Source organism: Pongo pygmaeus, chromosome 2 (assembly GCF_028885625.2).
Source record: "Pongo pygmaeus isolate AG05252 chromosome 2, NHGRI_mPonPyg2-v2.0_pri, whole genome shotgun sequence".
Taxonomy (NCBI): domain Eukaryota; kingdom Metazoa; phylum Chordata; class Mammalia; order Primates; family Hominidae; genus Pongo; species Pongo pygmaeus.
Genome location: NC_085930.1, coordinates 61,706,489 through 61,725,326, shown reverse-complemented (window position 1 = coordinate 61,725,326; position 18,838 = coordinate 61,706,489). Strand labels below are relative to the sequence as shown.

At 52.5% G+C, this 18,838-nt stretch overlaps 2 protein-coding genes across 8 annotated transcripts in view; one reads left to right on the top strand and one right to left on the bottom strand.

Moving 5' to 3' along the window:
• Positions 1-11,182, bottom strand: part of EFCC1 (EF-hand and coiled-coil domain containing 1) — a 40,806-nt gene extending 29,624 nt beyond the window's left edge. For both annotated transcript variants that reach the window (XM_054482149.2, XM_054482150.2), the window contains exons 1-2: positions 8,974-11,182; positions 7,209-7,492 (exon numbers count right to left, since the gene is read on the bottom strand). In XM_054482149.2, coding sequence (XP_054338124.1) covers positions 7,209-7,492; positions 8,974-9,669 — 980 coding nt within the window. In that variant the 5' untranslated portion in view covers positions 9,670-11,182. The remainder of the gene's footprint in view (positions 1-7,208; positions 7,493-8,973) is intronic.
• Positions 9,146-18,838, top strand: part of CFAP92 (cilia and flagella associated protein 92 (putative)) — an 80,136-nt gene continuing 70,443 nt past the window's right edge. For 2 of the 6 annotated variants that reach the window (XM_063662611.1, XM_063662610.1), the window contains exons 1-2: positions 9,146-9,247; positions 17,979-18,272. In XM_063662611.1, the coding sequence (XP_063518681.1) occupies positions 9,202-9,247; positions 17,979-18,272 (340 nt within the window). In that variant the 5' untranslated portion in view covers positions 9,146-9,201. Of the gene's footprint in view, positions 9,248-17,193; positions 17,336-17,978; positions 18,277-18,838 lie in introns of those variants that run through there. The other 4 variants (XM_054482141.1, XM_054482142.2, XM_054482144.1 and 1 more) reach the window with 2 other exon arrangements.

Genomic DNA, 18,838 nt, shown 5'->3' with positions numbered 1-18,838 from the left:
GGATTACAGGCATGAGCCACCATACCCGGCCCAATAAGTTCCAATATTTATTAAGCCTTTCATTATTATAGGCACTTTCAACACATCAGCAAGTTGAATCTTCAAATACTCCATGAAGTGGGTATTATTATCATTATTATTCTCATCTCATTTTACAGATGAGCTGAGGCTCACAGAGGTGAGAATGGCTTGCTGCAGGTCACACTCCCAGAGCTCCACCACCACACTGCCTCCCCCGTCACACTCGATGTTTATGCCAAGACAGAATCCCATACCCACTTTACAGCCGAGGAAACAGACTCACAGAAGTGAAGGGAACAGCTCTAGCTCCTACCACACATGTTGAAGAGCCAGGAATCGAAGCCAGGTTGGGCTGGGCCTTCTGAGCCTGGGCCCCCACCCACCAAGCCCCCTGTGCATCCTGAGGGCCTGGGACATGCAGTGGGTGCCTGAGTGGGTCTGCCTCTTTGTGAGCCTGAGTATTGTTCCTGGAGGAGGAAAGGCCTCTTTTCTCACCAAGGCCACCCACACACCCACCTCCAAGGACGATGGAATCCGAGGCCTCCCAGCTCCAGATGGTGCCCCATGCCCCCTCTGCTTGCCCCCACCCATCCACCTCCTTCCTGCCCCGGACCCGCTGACTTTGGCCCACCCAAAGGCTGCCAGGTCAGGCCAGGCAGCAGCAATGGGGCAGAAGAAAGGAGGTAGCCCTCAGATGGCCTCATCTTTGTGTCCCCTCCACGGTGGCCAGCCAATTGCCGTTCCTCCTCCCTCCCTCTCCCACCCCCTTTCCTCCATCCCAGCCTTTTCACCCTCCCCCAACAACAAAGCCAGAGGCCAGGCCGCCAGGCCTCTCCTCCCTGTTCCAGCTGAGCTGAGCTGGCTCTGTCTTTTCTGTCTTTTTGAGCACCAGCCCCTGCCCAGTGGTGCTGGCCCTAGGCTGCCTGCCCTGCTCAGGTGTCCTGAAGGCCCCATCAAGGGGACTCAGCTGCTCCTTGGCTTCAGAGCAGGGTAGGGGGCCAGGCCAGGCAACTGGCTGAGACATGGGCAGTTTCAAAAGGACGAGATGTCACAAACCCACCAGAGACCTTCTACTGAGGACTGAAGGGGGACCCCTCAAGGCAGGACAAGGCCACTGGACCACTTAGGGGTCTCCTTGTGCTGAAGTCCCAGGCATTATGCCCTTTGTTCCACTTTTGAGGACAGCATCCACTCCCATGCCCGCTGGTCCATTCATGTGTCCACACACATCTTACTGTGTGCCAAGGCTGGGCTGGGTGCTAGGCCACAGAAGTGCCAAGCCCTTGTGCTCCCTCAGGAGGGCTCCCAGCTACGGACAGAACCTGGGGATAACAATCTTTTTCTGTCCACCCTCCCCAGTGAGCCCTGAATCACCTGGATGGGCACAGGTTGGTGAGGGCACACAGCCCCCCCGAAACCACCCCCAAAGCACCCAGCATCCAGGAAAAGGTGACTTCCAGACTAGCCTGCTCTGTGCCTAACCAAGTTTCCTCCCAGGGCTTCAGAGTTCAGAGTCTTGAGCTGCCACAGGTGAGCTATTCTACCCAGACAAGAAAAGGATTGGGCTGCAAGCTCCAGAGAGGGGCAAAGGGGTGTGTTCCTTGAATGTGTCTGGGGTACAGTGCCCCTTGATTCTCTTGGGAGGATCTAATTTCCAGAGTTCAATGGGCCTTGCTCTCACTCCAGTGGTGGGTATGTGACTATGGTTTGGCCAGTCAGAGCATCAAATTGTCCTGGCCCCTGTGATGAATTCGGGGATGAACATGTTTCCAAGTTGGCTGAATGAGGCCCAGTTCCAGGACTTCAGTGGGATGGTTCAGATGTCAGATGGTCTTTCTACTGGACTGAGCTTTGGGGATGTTAGCCTGGCACCCCAAGGGCTACTGGGGGAGAGAATTTGCTGGAGAGTAAAGCAGAACTTCAGTATATTGTGGTAACACTACGTGAGTACCTGAATCCAGCCATGTCTGAAGCTGGACATGCCTACATTTTTCAGTTCTAAGAACTAACTTCCTTTTCACCTAGGTCAGTTTGCATTAGGCTTTCTGGCATTCACCCAGGAGACCTGGATGATAGAAAGGAAGAAAAGAGAGAGAAAACAGAGGAGAGAAGAAAGGTGGAGAGTGGTTGGAACTAAGTTGGGAGAAGTGCCACCGAAACACCTTGGTTGGGCAGAGATTGAATGACATTTTATGAATGGTGATGTCAAAAATTTTCCATATGAAGCTGTTTGCATTACTGCAACAGATTCCCGCCCCACCCCCCGCCCCGCCAATAATCAGTAATGTCTACTATGCATAAAAATGTGTGTGGGGATGGACTATTTTGTGGGATTTGAAGAATAAGGAGCTGAGTTTCTCATCTCAGACAAGGTCGTGGGAGTGGAGACCAGCTGTGGGAAAGCAGGATCAGAGGCTGATGTGGCTGCGAGGGGACCAGGAGCCTCTTAGGAGGGCTGTGTGCCTCAGCAGGCAGGGGCTGGGCCAGGGAGTACCTGAGTCTTCCCCAGCTCTAGGAGGCCTGAAGATGCCTTTTGACACCTGGGGGGCTTCTATTTCACCTGCAACTCCTACAACTCTGAAAGCAGCAGGAGCTCCTTTGTGGCCCCTCAGCACATGGCACACCTGTGCCCCTAACATGTCTACTGCCATTTCTGTGTCCCAAGGATTGTGGCACGGGGATTGGTCCACAGAAGGTGCTTAGAAAATACTGCTGAATGAATTAAATAAATGTCTCCAATTGCTTACATATTTATTGTCCATCCTGTTAGGCTGCTGGTCAAGATGGTGGTTTGGGGTGCTATGGGAAGCCCTTCTTCCATCTACAAATATGTTGAAATGCTGGATAAAATAGAACTATTTAAAAGAATATAGAGCCAAAGTCAAAATCAAGAAGAGGAGACCTCTAACTTGTGTGGAAAGCAGGAGATGGAGCTGAAATGCCCACGGAGGGATTAGGGACAGGAGACCTTGCATAGTGAGTTACAGAAGGAGACTCCCTGCATGAGGCCAGGGGCCAGCAAGGGCTGTCTTATCCATGAACAAAGATGAAAAATATTCCACCTATTGGTCTTGGGGTTTTGCTCCCAGGTATGGGACTTAATCTCTCACTACCTGTGCAGCTAGGAAACTCCAAGCTAAGTATCAAAATTAAAAACTGGTCTAGAATCAGGGCCTGGTGGAGGCAGATGGAAAACTGCTCTGAAGGGAACTCTACAACCGGTTCTATGTGTGACTCTCAAGGATCATGGCCCCGCCAAAGACGGGCTCACAGCCCAAAATGACAGTGCCTGCCAAGAATGCCTCATCATGACAAAGACAGCAGGTGTAAAACATCTCAGGAAGCTCAGATATTACAGCAATCCACAAGAGACTTTAAAATTAGTATGGTTGAATGCTACAGAGATACAGGATTAGACAGAACCTACAACACAAGGACTGATAAGGATGAAAAAGAAAGTACAGGTCTGAAAAAGAACTCAATAGAAGCCCTAACATGAACAATAGAGTCATCAAAATCCCATTTTAGGAAAGTGGCACAGTTTGACTCAAAGTTAGAAAATTCAATGCAGTCTGAATTCAGCTGAGTTTGGGTATGTGACTTTAGTAAAACCACTCCCAACCCCAAGGGTCTATTTCCTCATTTGAAACATCTGACATAATACCAACCTTAGAGGGAAGATGAGAAGATCAGAGTGAGTCGGTATATGTGAAGTGCTTTGAACACTGGGAGATGCTGGAAAAGTGTGAGTTGGGTCATTTATTCTAACCAAATGGCTTCGAGCTGTCATTCTCAGGGGGAGTTCAGTCATTGCTCTGTTTTCCCCCCAAAGACACATCTGCAGAGCACCTGGAGACATTCCAGAGTGACGTCACTTAAGAGGGTGTGATGGGGCTCTACTGTTTGGGGCATGGGGCCCTTTCCTCCCGGTAATTCCTCTAGAATGCAGCCCCCTAGGCCAACTGCAGAGAAGGGGGCTGATTCAGCTCAATAGTCAGGGACATCTGAGCTTCTGGCACTTGAAAAGCAAAAGCAGAGGTGAATTGTAGCCTACAGTCCCTCCCCAGCCAGTAAAATGTCCGGCCGATGTTTCTGGGGTAGGAGAATCCAGGAGGACTTGTGCATACTACCAAACCCAACTCGAGCTTGTGGCTTGGGGCCATCAGGCTGGGCTGTGAGTCCTGCCCTTGCCACTAAGTTGCTGTGCCACACTGGACAGCTGCTTCCTCTCTGGTCTTGGTTTTCTCATCTGTGAAATGCTGACAGTAACACTTTTCTTTTAGACTAGTTTAGAGGCCTGATGAGCTCACATGAAAAAGTGCCTGGTATGCAGTTGATGCTCAATAAATGCCCAGGGCTATTCTGTCTCCTCTCCTTTCTCTTCTTTTCAGAGTGAGAACTTTGGGGCAGGTCAGTTCACAAACCAGCAAACTTTGACCATAGAAAATGGGCAGAGGAGGTCAGCCTCCCGGGCAAGGTAGGGTTGAAGGCATGTTTCTAGAGGGGCAGAGAAATTAGTGACACAGCCATCTGCCTAATCACCGTGTGCCCTTCACATAGCGTCACTCATTCTCTGGTCCTCAATTTCCTCATCACTAGGTGTTTCCTTCAAAGCCTCTGCAATAGCTGCTCCTCCTTCTTCCTTACTAACAGAACCCCATTTTTGGCCGGGCACAGTGGCTCCCACCTGTAATCCCAGCACTTTGGGAGGCCGAGGCAGGCGGATCACCTGACGTCAGGAGTTTGAGACCAGACTGGCCAACATGGTGAAACTCCATCTCTACTAAAAATACAAAAATTACCCGGGCGTGGTGGCATGCGTCTTTAATCCCAGCTATGGGGAGGCTGAGGCAGGAGAATCTTTTGAACCTGGGAGGCAGAGATTGCAGTGAGCCAAGATCGCACCATTGCACTCCAGCCTGGGTGACAGAGCAAGACTGTCTCAAAAAACAAACAAACGAACAAAAAACAGAACCCCAGTTTTGTTTGGGACTGACTAACAGGACTAGCCTTGCAGGTTTCTTCTTATGCCCGATCAGCAGATGCAAGGTCTGGAGGCACAGCAGCCATCGTGTAACCGTGAATCAAAGCACACAGGCAGTGGGGCCAGGCTGATTTGACTTTCCTACTTTCTGGCTGTGTGGCCTTGGGTATGTTATTTAACTTCTCAGTGCCTCATTTCTCACAATCTGTAAACTGGGGATAAAACGTCTACTTTGTACAATCTTATGGGGACTAAATGGTGCATTGGCTATGAATCCACTTTTTCTATTGTGAAGGGCTATGTCAATGTTTGTAGTCACTTGTAGCATTCTGCTATAGAGGACTAGTTGTGATTTCAGAAATAAACAAAGAAGAGCTCCTTTATTTCTCCTCTTGGATAAAGTTCCAAGACTGGATGTGGGCCTCAAGCCAACCAGCCCTGCTCTTTAGCCATCAGCTATGCAAACAGGAAGTGGCTCTCCAAACACTGCGTGCTGCAGAGGCTGGCCCAGAGTCTGCCTCTTTGGAGGCCTCCCTCTAGCCCCATGCCTTACCATCTCCCAGCTGTGAGCTCCTCAGATGTCCAGTAGGTTCAAGGCCACCCCTTCTGGCTGCTCCACCCCCAGCCTGGGCTAGACCACCTTCCTCTCAGGATCAGGGATGGCAGGAGCCCCTCACTGGGCTCTGCACTGTCTCCTGCTCTCCCCATCTGCCCATCTCTTTGTCACACTGTAGCCAGGGTAACTTTTTATTGAAATCTGCTTCTGTCACCTCCTTATTTAAAACTTTTCCATGGTTTCATGTTCTTTCTCTTAAGGGAAAAACTGAAATCCTTGCTGCCACCTTCCAGGCCCTAAATGGGCCTCTCTTCAGCTCTACCCCTCCAGCCACTCTGGCCTCCTTTTAGTTTTTGAATGGTGCCTTCTGCCCTAGGGCTTTGCCCGTACCGTTCCAATTTTCTAGAATGTTCTCTCTTCTCCTCTCTCCATCTGGGCCGGTAACATCCTATCCTCAAGTGTCACTTCTTTGGGGGCAGGCTGATGAGTGTCCCCCACATCCTGCCTGCTGCCATGCATCTGTTCCTGTGAAGGTCTCACCTGCTCACAGGTGGCTGCTCAGGGCAGGGAATTCAGTCTGTCCTAGTCACGTGGTCGCATCCCTGATGCCTGGGATGGCCCCTGGCACACAGAAAGTGCTCAGCAAATGTGTAGTCAGGCCGGCCAGCAGGCAGGGGTGATTTGTGATTTGAAAGGGAGAAAGGCTCTGTCTACCAAGCATCTACCATGTGCCAGGCAGGACCTCATGGCCTCTTCACAGCCACTCCCGCAGGCAGGGAAACCAATCTGTGTTCTACCCAAGAGGAAGCAGGGTCTGTGAGGGGTGGTGACTTGCCCACACTCACACATCTGCCAAAAGCCCTGCCAAGATTTGAACCTGGGTCCCAAGTCCAGCTTCCTGCCCTGGTGGAGCTAGCACAGGCAGTCATTATACACCTGTTTCCTCATCTACAGAGTGGAAACATAGCAGTACCCACCTCACAGGGCAGCTGTGAGGCTTAAACGAGTTAAGCCACATAAAGTACTTAGCTCAAGGCCTGGCAAACAGCAAGTGCTTAGTAACTGTAAGCTATTATCATTATGATCGAATCCAGGAACAAATAAGAATGAGCACATTCAACTGCAATCTATGATAAACAAATAGAGGGTGTTTATGGGTGAACAGGAGGATGGATGGACGGCTGGCTGGCTGGGTGGGTGGGGGGATGGATGGATGATGGATGGGTGGGCAGGTGGATGGGTGGGTGAGTGAGTGGATGGATGGATGAATAGATGGATGGATGGGTGGGTAGGTGAGTGGATAGGTGGGGATGGATGGGTGAGTGGATGGATGGGTGGGTGGGGTGGGTGAGTGGATGGACAAATGGATGGATGGATGGATGGATGGGTGGGTGGGTGGGGTGGGTGAGTGGATGGACAGATGGATGGATAAATGGATGGGTGGGCAGATGGTTGCAGAGCAAGCAATGGAGTAGACTTATAACTTAAGAAATGGAGAACTGACACAGGAATGAAAGAATACATGAATAAACGCATGGAGAAACTGCGTAACACGAGAGCGCGTGGGAGGGGGATTGCACACCCGAAGTCTGGGAAAATGGGAGCCGAATTGGGGCACTTGGGCCCAGGGCACGCACCCCCGCTCACCTGTAGCGTTGCACCTCCGCCTCCAGCCGCCGCACCCAGCGCTGCAAGCCGGGCACCTGTCGCGCCAGCGCCTCGAGCTCTCGCACGCGGTGCAGGCTGCGTAGCACCACCTGCCGGGCCTCCTCCGCGCGCCGCCGCACCTCGGCCTGGCCACGGCGCAGCCGCCCAGCGCGGGCCTCCGCCGCAGCCAGGGCGCCCTGCGCCTGCCGCAGCTCCCGCACCGCAGCCTCCGGCCCGCCGTGCCCCGTCTCGTGAGTGCTCGCCTGGCTCTTCCAGAGCCCGACCTGCGGAGACAGGGCAGCAGGGGCAGGGGGTAAGTGCTCCAGCCAGATGCACCAGACGAACGCCCGCCACGACGGCGGTCCCATTCGTCTGCACCCAGAAGCGCGTGAGCACGTTTCTTGCGCCGTCTGCTTCCGGATGCCAGGCCCTTAGGTCCGGTGCGTCCGAGCTCCTTTAACCCTAGGCACATCCCCAGGGAGGCCCGAGCTCTAATGATTCCTCCTCGCCCCTCACCCTCCAACGTTTTTTCACTGATGAAGGAAACTGAGACACGACGCCTGTATTCTGTTCCCTCTGTGGTACCAACCTCGCGACTCTTCTCGGCCTACTCCTGTGTTGGCGGCGTTCAGCCTGCCGGATGGCGGTTCCTCATCTCCTAGACTCCCCCCAGTGGCATTTCCAGCCCTCCCCGTGCCTGCTCACTAGAGGCTCTTTGAGGGCGGTTTCTGTCTGTCTTTACTGGTGTGGTCCCAGAGCCTAAAGCAAATCTGGCACATGGTAGGTGCTCAATAAATACCCAAGCATGAGAAATGCCGGAAGACCTTTCAGGAGCATCCCATGGCTCCCCGTACGTTACTTGGGATTCCACATCAGGGGAGTACTTTCCCGCCTCCACCCTGGCTTCCAGGCACACCGACACTGAAAACCACACCTTGCCACTTCCCTGCACTCTGCAGTGTCCTGAGCTAAGGCGGGGTCATATAACGTCAGTTTCTTCCTGGCCTGTTGTCGCCTGGGGTAGCGGCTGTTCCTTTCCTCCTCTGACCCCTGCGGCCCAGCACTGCCCTTGGCGCACGGCTGGCACAGTGCTTAAGTGTTTGTCGACGGCTCCCAGATGCTAAGGCTGGGTCCCTATCTCACCCCATGGTTTCTTCTCAATAGCCCAGAGCGGGTCTGGTTCCCGCAGGCACTTGGTGGCCCGTGAGTGCCTGATTCACAGTGTGAGTCACACTGTCTATTTCTCACTTGTCTCCGTTTCTCCCACAGGGAGCCCCATAAGTCTTTACTGATTGACAGAAGGAGCTGTCAGTCTACCCCAGGAGGCAGGGAGATCCCTAAAGGTGAGGACAGGGCTTTCTTCACACTTCCGTCTCCTAAACCTCCCAGAAGCCTGGCAGGAAGGAGAGAGAAAGATGCTTGTTGAAAGGGAATATGTGAGACTACCCAGACAGGTGCAATTCCTGGGTTAGAAGGGGCAAGACGCGATGATGTGGGGGTGGAGCAGAAAAGTGGGGTATGGCTGTCTGAGTGTGACTGGGGTTTTCAGGAGTGGAATAGATGGTAAGAATAGGGTTGGGGACAGGAGTGGAATGAGGAGGAACAGGGACAGAATGCAAGTGGTATGAGGCGGGGTGGGATGGTGTAGGGCTGCCCTCTGTCTCCCCTTCCTCTGCCTCTGTCCCGTCGGGCTCCGCAGCCAGCCAGCTTTTAGTTCGAGCCCTCTCCCGGGCGTTACCACCCTCCCTTCGTGGCCGGCGCGCACCTGCAGTGCTAGGCAGCGCGCATCACTGCTCTGCAGCGCGGCGCGCAGGTCCTCCACCAACTCGCGCAAGCTGCTATTCTCCTCCTCCAGCCGCGCAACGCGCTCACAGTCGGGACCGCTGTCGGGGCCAGGGGCGCAGGGCGGGGGGCGGCGGCGGCGCGGACGGCGCAGGCGGATCTGCGTCTCGATGTGCTCGCTGAGAGCGCCGCGGGGCAGCCGGGGGCCCGCATGGGTGCCGAAGTAGCCGCAGAGGCGCGCGTGGAACTGGCGGAAGGTGAGCTCCGGCGGCTCGGCGCGCAGCGCCAGGCGCGCCTCTTCGTCGGTATCTGAGTCCCCGTCCGCGGCCAACTCAGCGGCCGCATCCCCGGCGGTCACATCGCTGGAGTTCGCGTCTCCTGCTGCCTCCCCGGCCGCGGTGGCCCCCTCCGCGCGCAGCCCCAGCACAGCGCAGAGCGCGCGGAAGTCGGCGCGGGGCAGGCGACCGGCGCCGCGGCAGTCCAGGTGGTGGAAGACCTCCTGCAGGTACTGGTCCAGGCCGGTGGCCAGCACCACAATCTCGTTCTCCACGCCGCGGTCCAGCCCATAGTGGTGCGCCAGGGCGCTCAGCAGCCACTGCGTGCGCCGCGCAGGTCGCCGGTACGGGTCACCTGCCGCACCCTCCATGCCGGCCTCCGCGCCCGCGCTGCCCGGCTCCATCGCTGCGCCGCGCGCCTCGCTCCTTCGGTCCCTCCTCCGGTCCCTTCGCCCCGCCACTTCCAGGGGCGGCCCCAGAGTTTCTCGAAAGGAGGGGCTTAGCGGTAGCGGTCTGGTTGGAGCGGCGCCGGGGATCGTGTCCAGCAGCTGCGCTGGCCTCACAGTGCGTCTGGTTTACCCCAGTTGCTTTGGAGGGGCCTGCGGTAGGGGATCCAGGAACCCCCGGGACCTCCGCAGCGCCACCAGTGCCCGGTCGGCGTCCGGGTCTGGCTTCTCCGCGTGACTCCCGCGCTCTCCTCTCCTCACTCCCGGGGCGTTCCTGGCGTCTGCGCTTTTCCTCCCACTCCCGGTCGTCCACTCTCAACTCCCTCCTCCCTCCTCTCTCTGCCCCGCCCGCCTGGCACGGAGAGTTCGCCCCGAGACCTGGGCGAGGGGTTGGCGCGGGATCCGAAGCCCAGGAGGGCCTTGGGGGTGGCGGCCTCGTCTGGTTGCTGGGGATGTGCCCCCACACCCAAGCGTCACTCTTCCCCCTCTCCCCGGAAGTCCTTTCGAGGGTTGCCTGGCAAGCCCGCTCTCGCCGCCCTGCAGCCGTAGGTGCGGAAAAGCCTCCCCTCCGCTTAAATTCAGCTACTGGGTTTCCGAACCCACTTCTTGTGCCAGTATAGACCGTGCAAAGAGCCCCAAGTAGTAACTGGGAAAGAGAGGGAAACAGGCTTGGAGAGGCAAGGGGTCTAGGTTAGGGGCACCCCGCTGGTGAGAAGCCGATCTGAGTCGAGCCCTGTGCTAACTGCTCTCTCCCGATCCCTGTTGGGGGTGGGGATAGGACTCTCGGGAAAGTGGTGTCTCCCGGCCCTGCCACCTTTGTGCCTGCGGGTGCTGACTTGGCAATGGGATCCGAGTTCCATCTCTGAGCTGCGGTTAGGTTAACAGGTCGATGATTGGCTGATGTTTTTTCTGGCGTTTTAGAACACATTTCTGGAAGATGAAGAAAAACCTGCTTCTCTGGTGAGTGCTAGACTGTGTTCCCTTTCTTTTTCACGAGAGGGGTGCAGTGATATTGTGATATTGTCCACCCGTTACCTGCACCGGGAACGGTTATCTAGCCACGGTATCCAGCCACGTTGGGGCAAGAGGCAGACTCTTGAGCTGTTTCTAGCTGTAACAGAGACAGAATCTTGCCTTGGGGATAACTCTGAGTTTAAATGTAAAATCTTGCCGTTTGAAAAGCGGTAGCATTCTGTCTCCTCTGCCACAGTATCCCAGAATCAGCACTTTGTCCATTTGGCAAATTCGTACTTGTTCTTGAAGGCTTTGCCCAGAGTACGTATCTGCTGGGAAGGAGTTAGAGGCTTCTTCCCAAGCATTTTGGACATACTCTTTTAGGTTTGTTTTTAATTATAAAAGTAATGGCAATTTGACAAAGTTTTTACATCACGTCCACTTCTTGGCTTCCACCTTAGAAAGCCACTGTGCACAGGATGTTCACTGCATCATTGTTTATTACAGTGAGAAACTGGAGACAACCCGCTGTCCATCAGATCAGCTAGGACTCAGCAAACGAGGATGAGCGGACACAGCAAGGCACAAGCTGATTATGTGCAACACTGATGCTTACGTAACAAGAACAAAAACACCCAAAACAATTCTAAGTATTTTCTACTGGGACATGTGTATGTGAGTGCACAGAAGAAGATGGAGGGATTCATAAGTGGATTCAGTGGTTCTTTCTGCAAATGGGAGACACTGCAGTATTTCCCTTTTGATAAGATGTTCTCATGTGTTTCTTTTTCTTGGCTGGGCGCGGTGGCTCACGCCTGTAATCCCAGCACTTTGGGAGGCCAAGGCAGGTGGATTGCCTGAGGTCAAGAGTTTGAGAACAGCCTGGACAACCTAGTGAAACCCCGTCTCTACTAAAAATACAAAAAGTTAGCTGAGTGTGGTGGCAGGCACCTGTAATCCCAGTTACTCGGGAGGCTGAGGCAGATGAATCGCTTGAACCCAGGAGGCAGAGGTTGCAGTAAGCTGAGATCCTGCCATTGCACTCCAGCCTGGGCGACAGAGCGAGACTTCGTCTCAAAAAAAAAAAAAAAAGAACCTGATTTTATTTCATGTCAGCGCTGAGAGCTGGTAGCCCAGGCAAGAGTGCAACACCCTCCCCACCCCCAATCCCTGCAGCTGGTGAAGGAATCCTTTGAACAGTAGCTTTCCTGGGCCAGTCAATATTGAAAAGAAAGCTTTTAAATGTCTTGCTGGGAGCCGTTGCCGGCCTCCACTCCCCTACAGCTCAGGGAAGTAAGGGTTGATAATGGTTTGCTGTCAGGGCTGTCTGTCTGCCCCACGGTGTTACCAGGCACCTCTGAAATAATTCTGGTTGCATCCACAAGGTTTTTGTTTAAGGTTCAAAGTGAGCAAACTCAGAGGTCTCCTTGTGTTCTTTTGTATGAGCTGGGGGGATGGGCGTGTGTCTGTGTGGGAGAGAGTCAGGGCTGTGGCAAAGAAATGATTTTCTGAAGTCAGTTCAGTATTGTTTGAGCCATTTCAAATAGTATATTGTTTAAAGTGTCTTTTAAAGGTCCGGGAAAATGCTAAAAAGCAAAAATCATCCACCATTCTGCCACCAAGAGAGGACCACTGTGTATTTCTGATGTATTTATTTCTAGACTTTTCTATGTATTTGGGCATGAAAGAACTTTTTGGAGTGATTGAAATACTCTATCTTCATGGTGTAGTGGTTGCATGACTGTGTACGTCTGAATTTTACAGTGTGCAAATTGTAGCTCATTCAACTTGACATGAAAAGCACAGTGGAAAGGGTGCCATTGGGATCTTTCTTTGCACAGGAACTGAGCTTTGTAAACAGCTTGGCTGTGGTTTCTTTGCAGACACTGCTCCAGAGGCTGCTCTGTGCTCCCTTGGGATGAACTATAAGGTGCTTTGTCATCCCCCACAGATGCCCACTGAGGTGGTTTTCAGCTTTTGTCAGCAAAAACCATACTGTGAACAGTTTGCGCCATATCTTGAGTGATTTATTACTGGGCCAAGGAGTATACATATTTTATAAGCTTGTGATATTGTCAGACTGTTTTTTGGAAACTTGTGTTATTCTATCCAGAACCCAGAACTGTCTGGGAATGTCCTTGGGCCATTATTTTCAGTGTCATAAAGCTTTTGGATTTTTAGGGGTCTTGGTTAGTGGATTTGCTTAGTGTTCAGACACCAAGCTTTACTTCTATTAAAAACAGGCCTGTTGTTAGGCAAAGATTTCTTAGATACAACACCAAATGCATGACCCAAAAAAGAAAAAAATGATGAATTGGACCTTCATCAAAGTTCAAAACATTTGCACTTCAAAAGATACTATTAAGAAAATATGACAAACAAGAGACTAGGAGAAAATATTTGTAAAACATATGCCCCGTAAAGGACTTATATTCAGAATTTACAATGAACTCTTATAACTCAGTAACAAGAAGACAAACAATCCAATCAAAAAGTGGGTGAAGATACAAACAGACATTTCACCAAAGAAGTTGTATAAATGGCCAACATGTACATAAAACAATCTCAGTATTCTTAATTGTTAGGGAAATGCACATGAAAACTATGATGAAATACTATATTATACTCATGAGAATAGCTGTAGTGAATAAAACAGGCAATAAATCTTGTCAAGAATTTGGAGAAACAGGAAACTTCATGTTGTTGATGGGAACATAAAATGATGCAGCCCCTGTGGAAGATAGTTTGGCAGTTTCTCAAGAAGTTAATCACAAAATGACCATATGACCCAACTCTTCCACTCCTAGAGATTGACCCAAGAGAGATGAAAACACATCCACACAAAGACTTGCGTGGGAATGTTCATAGCAACATTGTTCATAAATGTCTAAATGCCCAAGCCAAATGCCCATTAACTGATGAATGGATAGGCAAACTGTGGTCTGTCTGTACAATAGAATATTATTCAGTCATGAAAAGGAATGAAATACTGACACATGCCTCTACATAAATAAACCTCGGAAACATAACGGTAGGTGAAAGAAACCAGTCACGAAGCCAGAACACATAGTGTCTGACTCAATTTATAGGAAATGTCTAGAAAAGGCAAATTTTTAGAAACAGAAAGTTGATATGGTTGCCTAGGACTGGGAGTTGGAACGGAGATTAATTATAAATGTGCATGAAGTCTTATAAGGGGGATGAAAATGTTCTAAAATGAATTTATGATGATGATTTACACCACTCGGTAAAGTTACTGAAAATCATTGAATTCTATGCTTGAAATGGATGGATTTTATTAAATAAAAAATACTTCAATAAAGCTGTTAAAAATGGGGAAGGAGCAAGAAGAAGGTGGATGTAGCTGATTCCCAATATGCTTCCAGCTGCCAGAGTCTTGGGATAGCTTCAGGAAGGCCTCTACATAACCTGGGAGCTTGGGAACCCTCCACCCGGCAGAGTAAGGAAGCAGGGATGGATTGTTCAGTGACCTTGAACACCTCCCACCCCTGGATGCTTGTCTCTCTGCTTACCAGAGGTACAGTCCATGTCTTCATCCCCTTGAAGTGGGGCTAGCCTCATGACTTGCTTTGGTTAATGGCATGTAGCAGAGTGACATGGTGCTGGTTCCATGCCTAGGTCCCAAGAGGCCTTGCAGCTTCTTCTTTGCCCTCTGGGATCCCTGCTCTGAGAATGCCATCTGAGGAAGCCAGGCCAGGCTATGGGGAGATGAGGCACCACATAGAAGGAAGCTGGTGTACCACTGGGGGCGGGGGAACCCATGGAGGGGAACCAGCGGGCCCATGGAGAGCCAACAGCAACTGCCAGACATGCAAGTGAGGACTTCTGGCAGCTTCCAGTCATGTTGGTCCTCCAGCTGAGCACAGCGTAGGGAGGACCAATAGAGAACTACAGTGGATTTCAATCACTCCAAAAAGTTCTTTCATGCCCAAATACATAGAAAAGTCTGGAAATAAATACCTCAGAACAACAGCGTAGGGAGGACCCAGGCGAGGCCAGCAGAGAACTACCCAGCTGATGTATGGAGTGGTGAGAAATAACAAGTGTTTATTTGATGCCATTAAGTTTGGGGATGGTTTTTACTCAGTAACAGATAACTGAAACAGAAGCCCCCTTTCCTTTGCTTCTGATCTGCCAGCCCTGAAGCCATCTTCACTGAGGCAGGGTTGTAGACCCACCACTCTCTCATACCTGAGTAGTGGGTGGCACACCTTTGCCCTCACTTCATCCTGTGATGCCCTAGGTCTTGACCCAGACACCATCTCTCTCAGGGCAGTGGTTCCATATTCTGGTTGTGCGATACAATCTTGGTGGTAATTTAAAAATATGGCTCCCGTTCCTATTATTTATTGCACAACAAATCACCCCAAAACTTAGTGGTTTAAGAGAGCAACAATTTGCTTATAAATCTGCAGTTTCTCATGATGGAGACAGCTTGTTTCTGTTCCTCAATGTCAGCCAGGGTGGCTCAAAGACTGAGGGCTGGGATCATTTGAAGTCTTGCACTCTCATATGTCTGGGGGTTGAGGTCACAACAGTTTCATGTGGCCATTTCACATGGCTGCTTGGGCTTCCTCACAACATGGTAGCTGGATTCCTAGCATGAATACTAAACCTCAAAAGAACAGGGCAGAGGTAGATGGAATTTGTATGACCTGGCCTCAGAAATCACATAGTGTCATTTCCTCTGCACTCTTTTGACTGAGCCAGTCACAGAGGTCTGCCCAGTTTCCAGAGAAGGAGACTAGACCCCCCAACTGGGTGGGAGGAATGTGAACCTCACGATGCCTGCCGGAAGATTATGTGAGAGGGGATCCTTTGAGGTGGCTGTCTTTGGAAAATACAATCTGCCACTGGTTCCTAAGCTCCACCCATGGAGAGTCACTTCCACAGGTCTTTAGTGAAGCCTCAGAATTGTATTTTTGACATGTAAGTGTTTCCAGTGCACATCCAGGATGGCACATTGGCCCTTGGTCCAAGACCTCTGGCCTCTCACTATTGAGCTTGGGGAGAGATTGGCCTCTGTCCTAGGTGGTGATGTGATCAAGGAACCTTTGGAGGGAAACCAGCCTCAGGCCAGTGGGTAGGACCTGGGGAGCAGGAGGCCTGATGTCTGTCCAAGAGTGGTGGTGGTGTTGAACTGCCCTTGTTAAAGGGCCCTTTTGGGGGCTGGTGTATCTGAGTAACTTTGTATTCTTTCAGCCCTTCGTGTGTCTCCTGAGCACTTCCTGACATATAGACAGCAGTCTCCAGGCTGCTGCAGGTGGGGTGTGGGCAAGGTGGTTGCGGTTCTTGTGCTGAGAGTTTGAACCCCCTCCTCACAGGGCCCACTGCCATTTGGTGTTTTCCCTCACAGCCGTACTTCAGGCTGTTTTTCAGACTGATTGAACCCGAGGAGTATTGGAGCACCCAGTATTAAAGGGGCTGTCCCATGCCCTGAGAGCAGTCTGGGGAGGCATGCACTGGAAGGCTCAGGACTTGGGTCTCAGCCCCAGCTCTGCCACAGTTTTGCTCTTTGACACAAAGTTGGTCATAGCTCAACTCAGCTAAAGTTTTCTTAATAGCCAAGCTTGTGTGTAGCCTCAGCTCCTATTCTCTTGAACAAAATGACTGCCGGAGCGGGGTACCCTCCCTCAACAGAAGACCTGCCTTGGCTCCCCATTGCCCATAGTCCTGTGCTCTAACCTGCCCTGTGGGGCTATGTACCATGGGCCCCGCACACTGCTACAGCCTTGCCATCCATTCCTGAAACTTGCCATGCCCTTTCACCTCTATGGGCCTTTGCATATGCTGTTCCTCTACCTGGGATGCTTTCTCTTGCTTTCACCGCCTCTGCCTAGTCACCCCCCAGATTTGTCTTTGCTCACTTGCTCCATGAAGCCTACCCCAGCCCTCTGCCCCAACCGCTTGCTGTCCTGAGGTCTTCTACATTAGGAGCCGCAGCCAGGGCTCTCAGCTTGGGTGGTTTAGCAGATGAGCGGAGGCTTTGGAGTCAGGCAGTCCGGATTTCAACACAGTGCTGCGCCCTACTTGCTGTGTGACCTCAGGCGAATCGCTTCACCTCTCTAAGCTTTGTTTTCTCATCTCTGAGTTGGCGCTCATGATCACTAACCAGAATTCTCATGCTATTTTAAGGACATCAGCGACAGAAGCAGAGAATCTAATGAGGGATCGTGGGGAGGTCTGGAGTTTGCAGAGCCCACAGCTTCCTTTGCTTTTATTAAAGAATGGGAGGTGGGAGCTTATGGAGAGGGAGGGAGGAGCCATCAACCCCTCCCCCCATCGTACGGGCAAGGGCCAGGCTTATAGTAGGTGCTGACGTTGAGAGTAGAAACTCCTTAATGAGTGAATGAATGAGTGAAGGAATGAAGGCAGCTGGTTTCTGAACCTGGATGTAGCTATTTGACAGACTGCGCACAATGGCTGAGGGGGAAAGCCCCGCACCGCGGAGCCCCGCCCCCAGGCCGCACGCCCTCGCATCTCCTAGCAACCGCCAAACGGAGCTGAGTGGCTGGGCCTGCGGCCCTCCCTGCACCCGCGGAGGCTCCTCTCAGTCTTGAAGTCTCTTCGCCCAGGTGGCTGTGGATCCGGTGCGGGAGTTGCTGCCGCGGTCCAAGTCCCCGCTGCCGCCCAGCGCATCCGCTCGCAGGTACCGCCAGCACCTGGAGGGGAACCCCGACCCCTGCCCCCACCTCGGCCGCCGCAGCCTGGGACTCTTCCCGCCTCGCCTCGACGCGTGTTCCCTCCTTGGCGTTTGCCCGGCGTTCCGCCTCCATGGGCCTGAGCTGATGCCCCGAGCCCAGCACCCAGTGCACATTCATGTTCTGTCTTGGGGGCAGGGCTTGTCCTCCCCGACCTCGCCAGGCTCCTGCACGTGCTGCCCCCGGCCTGGTTTGCCTCTCCCCAAATAGCAAACGCATCTTGTGCTTAGGCGCAGCAGGCCTGCCCGAGCAGACGCCCCGTCTCCCGCCTAGTGGCTCCCGGGAGCTGCTTACCTGGGGCAGGCATTCCAGAAGCCCGGCGACTGACTCCTGGTTAGGCGAAGGAAACGGGGTTGCTCGTCGTCGTGCTTACTGCCAGCCACCCTTATCTGTTGTTCCTTCATCCATTCATTCTCTAAGTCGATTGAGTACCGACTGTGTGGCAGGCAGTGAAGGAACCCAGGCGTTCATCTAGGAGCAGGCGGGGGAAGCAGGGAAGAGAAGGGTGGGTGCTCCTGCAGGAGGCCAGTCTTACCTCCTGGAGCAGCCCTGGAATACAGGCGGGGACAGCCTTCACTTTCTCCCTGCCAGGAGCTCCGGCGGCCAGCAGTGCGCTCTGCAGCATGTCGCTACATGCCTGGGAGTGGGAAGAGGACCCCGCAAGCATAGAGCCCATCTCCTCCATCACCAGCTTTTACCAGTCCAGGAGCGAATGTGACGTGGAGGAACACCTGAAGGCCAAGGCCAGGGCCCAGGAGTCTGACTCTGACCGCCCATGCAGCAGCATCGAGTCCTCATCTGAGCCTGCCAGCACTTTCAGCTCCGACGTGCCCCACGTGGTCCCCTGCAAATTCACCATCTCACTGGCCTTCCCTGTGAATACGGGTAGGTGCTAAAGCAGAAGTCTAACACCCTCTGAAAAAAGGAGGTGCATGACTTTCTGCAGGAGTTTAGGGCGCATACGCCCCACATCCTCTCTCCACCTGCCCCACCCCAAAGCGGGCTGGCCAGTGCCAGCCAGGAGCAGAGGTTGAAAAGAAACAGCAATTTTAGGAGAAGCCCAACTGTGGCTGCATCAGCTTCACATACTTAATCCTCTCAACAATCCTAAAGCAGGTGATGTTCTGTCTGCTTTCTACAGAGAAAAAAAAAACCATGGAGAGGTTAAGGCATTGATTCCCATAAGCGCTTGTGCGTCACCTAATACCTTGTTTAAAATACATTTTCCGGGAGTCTGAGTCAGGAGAGTCTCTTGAACCCCGGAGGTGGAGGTTGTGGTGAGCTGAGATCGCGCCATTGCACTCCAGCCTGGGCAACAAGAGCGAAACTCTGTCAAAAAAAAATTCTTTTTTTTATTGAGATGGAGTCTTGCTCTGTCGCCAGGCTGGAGTGCAGTGGTGCGATCTTGGCTCACTGCAACCTCAGCTTTCTGGGTTCAAGCAATTCTCGTG